General features: G+C 39.9%; 1 protein-coding gene across 1 annotated transcript; it reads right to left on the reverse strand.

The window, feature by feature from the left end:
- Positions 1 to 282: 282 nt before the first annotated feature.
- On the reverse strand, positions 283 to 7,192 carry LOC125537961 (histone-lysine N-methyltransferase SUVR4-like). The gene is made up of 10 exons (XM_087544984.1): positions 6,993 to 7,192; positions 6,797 to 6,910; positions 5,780 to 5,975; positions 5,305 to 5,683; positions 3,430 to 4,178; positions 2,445 to 2,710; positions 1,937 to 2,003; positions 1,792 to 1,842; positions 1,399 to 1,495; positions 283 to 614 (listed from the first exon to the last, which is right to left on the reverse strand). The coding sequence occupies exons 3-9, from the start codon at positions 5,972 to 5,974 to the stop codon at positions 1,400 to 1,402; spliced, it is 1,803 nt and encodes a 600-aa protein (XP_087401110.1). The 5' UTR covers position 5,975; positions 6,797 to 6,910; positions 6,993 to 7,192; the 3' UTR covers positions 283 to 614; position 1,399.
- Positions 7,193 to 7,625: the final 433 nt, after the last annotated feature.

Consider the following 7,625-nt stretch of genomic DNA (forward strand, 5'->3'; position numbering starts at 1 on the left):
ACATGTCCCTTGTATTTTTTAAGAGGAAAAGGGAAAAGGGAAGGGTGTTTATCATTTCGCTGTAGCGCGTATGAAAAGCTGACGTGGTACAAGGCTTGCGCCACCATTCATGCGATAAAAAAGGATATATCTATCTAGACGGCAACCAGCATGTTCACTAGGAAAACATCAACATTGAGCGTTCGCCGGATATCATTTTTCGAATCTATTGTAGGAGAATCAGCTTGGGACGCAGCTTGTTTGTTAGCGGTTTAGCTTCTGGGTGGCAGGAAACTAGGAATCGATAGTAGAAGACCAAACAAAGGCCTATTAATTAAATGCACTAGACTTTTCAAGTTAGAAGTCCGAAAAAGATCCATACTTAAACTTCCTACATATCTCGTTGAGGAAAGGAATCAAGAAACCTTTCCAAATCAAAAGGAAATTAAGAACGGGCAACCAAAATGCACTGCTTGGAAGCAAGCTCTGTCTGACAACACTGAAACAGGCAATCCAGATCCATAGGTGACAAAGCATGAAGACGGCATTGCAGATGATATGTTATCTCGAATCTCCTTGGTGGCTTTATCTCGTGACCAGTACTCATAGTTACACCAGGGCTCTAGATTTAGACCCTGTAGGAGAATATCAACACTTGTGGTCAGCTGATGTAACTTCAATGGTAAATAGCGCCACTTGAAATATCAGATGAAACAGCTATTTTGGTGAAACATTCAATTTCCTTTACCAGATGAAAATTTTCTGTTGCTTTACCAGATGGAATTTTTCATTCACCAAGTTTAGAAGTTTCTGGACATTATTAAAAAAATATGTCGGGGGAGGGTAAATAATATATATGTTTGAAGATCAAATTCAATCACCTCTGTCTATCTACTGAATTTTCATGATGATTTGGTTGCTTTAAATTGGGATAGCCATAATAGAGACATCATATGGGCATAGCCAATGTATTTTTTCACCAAAAATGCTCAAGATCAAGGAACTGTCGTTGTATTGAGGGGTATACAAATGAGCAGAGGGCATATGCTACTTCTTCTGTTAAAGTTGATTACACATATACTCTCTGTATATCCACATATCTATCATTAGCCCCCATGTGCATAGATAAAGAAACACTAAATCAAAAAAAAAGAAGAAGATAACTATAGATACGCTATTACGAGACATGCCACTCAGCATATCTATCATTAAATCACGCAGCATCTACCAAAGCAATATAGTAGGCCAATAAGGGTAGGGAAACACTACACACTTGATTCCCTAAATGGAAATTTATTTAAAATCTGAGACTCTCGAAGACGACTGTTATAACAAAATGGAGGAAGTAGTAGAGAATATTGAGAAATCAGCATCTGTAACTATTAAGTGCACCATAAAAAAAGAGGTTCAGGCACCTACTTCAGATGTTCCTTTTGTCCTGGCAAAACTCACTTCCACAACAACATTTGAATGCCTCGACAGGGTGGTTGACATCATCAAAGTCAAGTCCATAGTCCTGTGGTCAACGTGTGCACGAAAGAAGATTAGGCATTTTGACGTATAACTTAAAAGTAGACAATAATCTAGGCAAGAAGATTTCACTAAACAAACAAGGAACGGTAGCTTGACAAAACTATTATTGGATTTGCAGAGACACAGTTCAACATAAGGTCTAGAAGTCTAAAACATGAGATTGAAGATTGAACAGAATTCAGTCAGGATATTAGAAACAGTTTGGCCCATATCTTGGTCCTTAGATTCACTAGTGTACAACTGATGCGGCACAATGGAGCTTAAATTAATGTAAATTACCCATGTAAGTTCTTCAAATGGCTTTATTTGCCTTGTGGTGAAAAACGCCGGCTGAACGAAACAAAAGAATAAATAATCAATCTTCATATGTTTCAAACTTGATTAACACACAAAGGCCAGTAAATAGCTGGAGTTGCATACGTACATGGTAGTAGTGGTGGTCGGGTGTCTCAATCTCAACAGGTATAACAATAAGATTGGCATCAGAACACCTGCACCATACCATGACGTACCAAGTCAAAAAATTCTCAAGAATAAAACATTCCAAGTCAATCAGTCGAAATTCAAATTATTGGTTCAGCATACTATGGAAGCACCTTTTTTTTTTGGTTTCTCTCTACCTCTGTGTTCAAATCTTGTGTTACGAAGTGCTATTAGATAGCTTCAAACTAGAGTAGCATCACTTGCACAATGCACATCGTAATCAAAGTATTCAGATAAGGAATAATACAAAGCATATTCACTACTAAATCACACACATGCGCAAATAAAGATAGTGTTAACTTGTAAAAGTACATAGAACCAAGGTTGAACTTTCAGCTCAAATGTAGCCATTCATCAGTTACATTTTAGTCAAATTTGTTTGCGATTTTTATGACTCTTTTTTGTGACGGTGCTGTTGGTGGTGGTAATCATAAAGGAATATTACTTACCTATGGTTTATGAACCTTGCCACGTTCCCATAAAAGGTGCCATCCAGACAGAGAGCATGGTCGTCCTCCAGAACATCTTCAGTGACCCAGTCAGCATCAAGCAACGTAGGGTAGGTATGCTTACCGTTCGACACCATTTGATTGTTTCGCTCATACAGCTCATTGTTCGTCAATATTTCACCAACATACTCACAAATAAATGCACCCCGAGGAAGTTCCTCAGCAGCCCGCAGTCCCCATCCTTTTTCTCCAGGGGTTAAGAAAACCTGAAACGACACACATTACGAATGAATATAAGAAAAACATGCATGATGTGCAGTTTGATGTGATGAGGACATGAGTATACACAGAATGCTCAACATTTCCACATTAATCTAAGGCAAAATTGGATCCTACATTCAGTCACTATTGCCGTATTAATTGAAGTTGAAATAGAAAGAAACAGGTTCAACATTGCCACATTAATCAAAGGAAAGATAGAAGGATCCATACAGCTTGCCTGGAAGGTGCTGACTAATCATGCATACTTCAAACCGCTTTAATTATATGCATTAGATCTCTATAATAAACAGAATTCTACTTTTTGTGTATGGATATGGAGCTGCCAAATTACCTATGGAATTCAGTTAGTTCAGTAATACTCCCTCCTTGCCAAATTATAATGCATATAAGTTTGTCCTAAGTCAAACTTTGTAAACTTTAACCAACTGCATAGAAAAAATTATCAACCTCTACAATACAAAATCAATGCCATTAGATTCATCATGAAATATATTTTCATATGGTATACATTTTCTATTGTAGGTGCTCATATATTTTTTCTATAAACTTGGTCGAAATCTACAAAGTTTGACTTCACACAAAACTTATGTGCACTTTAATTTGGCAAGGAGGGAACATTTGCCAACTGACACTGATTAATAAAAGCTTTATCTTTGGTGCAATGGGGCCATACCAAGAGCTTAAATGGGTACAAACGACTTACTTGTAGATGCTGACTAATACCCCGCTGCACCACACGATTTCCACAATTTCTGGCACATCCACATTTATTCCAACATTCCTTGATAAATTTCCTTATAGGGTGCCCTTTACAAGGATTCACCTTGGCGTTTGGTGACTCAGAATTTACGATCTTCACTCGTTCCCTTGAACAAATTTTGCAGTAGAATTTTGGAAGCACGGAGAGACAAGAATTGAGAAATTCTTCCTTAAGCAGGCCGTCTCTTGTATAAGCAAAGTCGCCTCCTGTTTCTGCTGCGCATGCACAAGGAAGTGGTTCCACTAGACAATCTCCAAAGCAGTCTGAGCAGCAATTGTCATCTCCTATTCTAGCAAGCGAAAGATTGACATATGCCTTCTGGAATGTGATATTGCGTGGTATGTAGTGAAAGGGAGCAGGAAGAATCCCATTGCCACCTTCATTGATTATGGGAATACTCACATGTTCTTCACCTTTTGTTATGTCATTGACATCATGAGCTGGTCCCTTGGGCTTGGCAATAACCAGCATATTACTGGAACTGCTCTGTTCTCCAGCAGTAGCACTAGAGGGGCAAATACCACCATGGATCATGCTATTGCTAGGTGGCATACACGAGGAACCAGCTTGGTTTGGCACTGAAGGCTTAGATAAAAAGTCCATGGCAGGAACTATTTGTAGCATTCCACTTTCTCTTGGTCCACTATATGTATAGTCCAATTCAATGCACTGGTTGTGCGCGTCCTTGTATGCTGGAGGATTTTGAAAGAAAAAAAATACAGAAATTCCAAGTAATTAGGAGTTATTCGAGATTAAGATCCTAGGTTAACAAGGCAACGAAAACAATATTAATAGGGCAGCCACAACAAGATGATGCAATTTTTGAAGGAAAAACCGGACACCTCTGGAGCAATTGCAGTAAACATATTGGTATCACTAAAAGAGTTATGACATTGTTTTTATAAATTCAAAATTCACAACAGTACAGCTCCTATGTCAGTATGCCAAAGGTAGGCTTATAGGCTTGCACACAAGCCAAAGGTAGTACACAAACTGGTAAACAGTGCACACCAAGACTAGTGATGCAGTGAGAAAATAGCACTGAAATTAACAAGAGTTTCTTCCATTCATGAAACTTATATAATGTATTCCCAAGAAGTCATAACTGACGTTTTAGTTTTTTTTTTAAAACACAACAGGATGTGTGTCACATTTGGATGTTAACGAGTGCACTGAAATGTTGCAAGTAAAAACAGAGCCCAAAAACAAAGAAAAGGGAATGGTAAAACAGGATGTTTATTATGAAACTAACCCTACAAAAGGACTAAAACAAAGATCAAACTAAAAAGCAATAAAACCAAGGCAAGATCTAAGCTAAAAACAGCCAGGGGGCCTGGAGTGCACTGTCAAAGTGCCTCGGCTCCAGCAACCACCTGCCACAGCTCTGCTTCATCAAAGGTGAACTTGATCGACTCCTGGAACCTCAGAATCACAACATCAAACAGTCATTGTGTAACCACCAAATTTCCCACAACATCATGATGATGAGAGAGAGTGCCACTTTTAAGTCCATGAGTTATAAATTTTATGACCGCTAATTTCTATCACACTACAAACTATATTATGAAATAAATTAATGGCGTATTTACTAATCTTTTTTAGGATGAAAAATTGGGAACCATGACAATTACTAATAGTGAAAGTTTTGCATTCCGCAAACAGCCTATATTTGGAAAGCATAAGAAGACTATCAAACTCAGGGCAACGAGATAACAATATTTATTTTGCATATGTATAACAGAAATGCAAATGAAATGTTTTTGCTCTGCAAATAAATCAATAGAAAGTGTGAGGCATATTTGCTAAAACAGAAATTACCTCTCTGATGGCTGGAATCTTGAACTAGGGGGCACATAACTGCCAGTGGGGTCTTGAAAGTAGGAAGCTCTTGACCTTGGAGTGATAAAGCTGAACTATCTTCATCTGTCAATGTATCCTTGAGAACATCGTTTTCCATGTTTATTTCTTCAATAGGCACCCGCGAAAAAGACAACTGCAATGTGTTCCCAGTGGCACAAACAGTTTGAGGGCACAGCTTGCCTGCTTCTTGCTGCAGTGGAGCTTCAGTCAACTCTGTCTTCTCATTGACACGCACCTTGGATGTAGGTTTTCGAGAATGATGTTTTATCTTAAGCTTCTTTTTACAGTGATCCGAATCAGGATTCATCCTCTTGTTAGCTTGCCTTTGCTGTTCTTCCTGTACCAAAAGTGGTAGAGTAAGGAGTTATAAGAGAAATGTTGCCTCTCAATATATTACATTCTGGCTAAATGATCAAAACAAAGTAGATTGTACTTTGGGATCTGGCTCGTCGAATATGGCATCGGTTAGAACCCGAAAGTGATCAGCTTCTATAAATTCCCAGTTGTGATCATACGAGTCTAGTAGATTCGTCAACACTGGTGAAACAGTTTCTCTCTGAATTCCAATAGCACCCAGATATGTGACAGCAGCATCAAATCTTTCCTTGCAAACCTTTGAAGATGCCATCCTGCATACAATGGAAGAAATCAATATAGCACATCATACAGAAAGTGACAACTCGAAGAACCAACTGATAAAAAGCATAAATACACAGAAAAAAGTTAAGCTAGCAGCCTAGCACCAGACACATTACGAAGACATACCATGCAGATAACGATATTATTGATACATTACGGAAAGCTGTGTAACTGCTGACTGAATGAAATTTTGGCTGCAAGGGCCAGCAGCGAGATTAGTATATTGCTTCTCAGAGCAGGATACTTTTCTCTGAAAATGTTGAACGGAACCACTCTTTTTTTCCGTTTAGAATTGAAATTTTGTGATACGACAGATTTAGTGTACCAACTGGAACTTCTCTGAAAATTTACAGGTCATCTGCACAGTTTCCTTAATGAGATGCAGCGCATCAAAAGCTCGGACTGCACCGGATATATACTGACTTGTTAACACTTAACACCCAATGCAGCATGCACGCAAATCCAGTTCCTAACATGCAACAGACATGGCAAAGCGAATAATCTGATGCAGATCAACATACGTTTTGTGCCTTTAGCGCTAAATGTATGCGGTATGCCCCTGAACTTGGGAGCATTTTGTGTGAACTAGTGTATCCGTTTACTGAATCTCCTATCACGATTAGAGGTGTTAATAATTGTGCACTAACAATACCATCCAGAAGTTGCAACATTTCGATTATAATCAAAAGCAGAGGATCCAGTCGTATTATCATCACCACAAGACGGCGAACCACATAACCAAGGAACGGAGAAAAAATCATCAAGAAAACCCCCCGCATTCCGCATCGCCACAGAGACAGCACACGCAAACCTCTTCAGTCTTCAGTACAAAAATTAACCAGCGCGAGGGATTCGAAGCGGGGACGGGGATCTGGACAGCCAGGCCTCGTCTCGAGGTTACCCAGCGGGGGAGCGCCGACAAACTCTGAACCAAGAGAGGGCGTCAGAATCCGCAGAAAAGTAAAACAAGGCAAAAACCCCATTCTGCAAAACAAGCGCGCACGCACCTCCTACGCCAACCGCCCAGGGAGACGAAGCCGATGCGCGGGGAAGCGCCCGCGGAGGACGGAGGCGCGGTCGCCGCCGGCCGAGAGATTGGGGTTTTGGAGCGGCGTTGCCGGCGTTGGGGTTTTTGAGATGGAGAAGAGGCTGGTTGGTGGAGTATATAACTGGGGGGAGCAGCAAAACAGAGTAGTTTCGAAACAGAGCGTGGAAGTCCAGGCGACGAGAAGAGGGGAAGGAAGACGGGAAGAAGCGAGCGGCCTGCGGACGCGAACGTACTGCTCGCGAGCACATTTGCACCCGGAAGGCCGGAGTACCAAAAAAACATTGAATTTTTTTAAAAAAAACTGAATATTTTTTGTGGTAAATTTTTTCAAATGTTCTATGTCCTTACAAAGTTTAGACGTGGAATCGCATTCGTGGAAGACATGCCAAAAAGAGCAAAATCGATGCTGATTTTGTCTCCTTTTCTTTTTGCCGCGACTTTCACGGATGTGAATTCATCATGAAACTTTGCAAGCACATAGAACATCTGTCAAACTTTGTCAAGAAAAAGTTCAGATTTTTTTGTACATTTTTTCAATATTTGACGGTGTTATTGTTTACCGTGACCTTGTTTGAGCTCGCGAGTAGAAGAA

This window comes from Triticum urartu, chromosome 2A (assembly GCF_056163025.1).
Source record: "Triticum urartu cultivar PI428250 chromosome 2A, HENAU_Tu73, whole genome shotgun sequence".
NCBI lineage: Eukaryota > Viridiplantae > Streptophyta > Magnoliopsida > Poales > Poaceae > Triticum > Triticum urartu.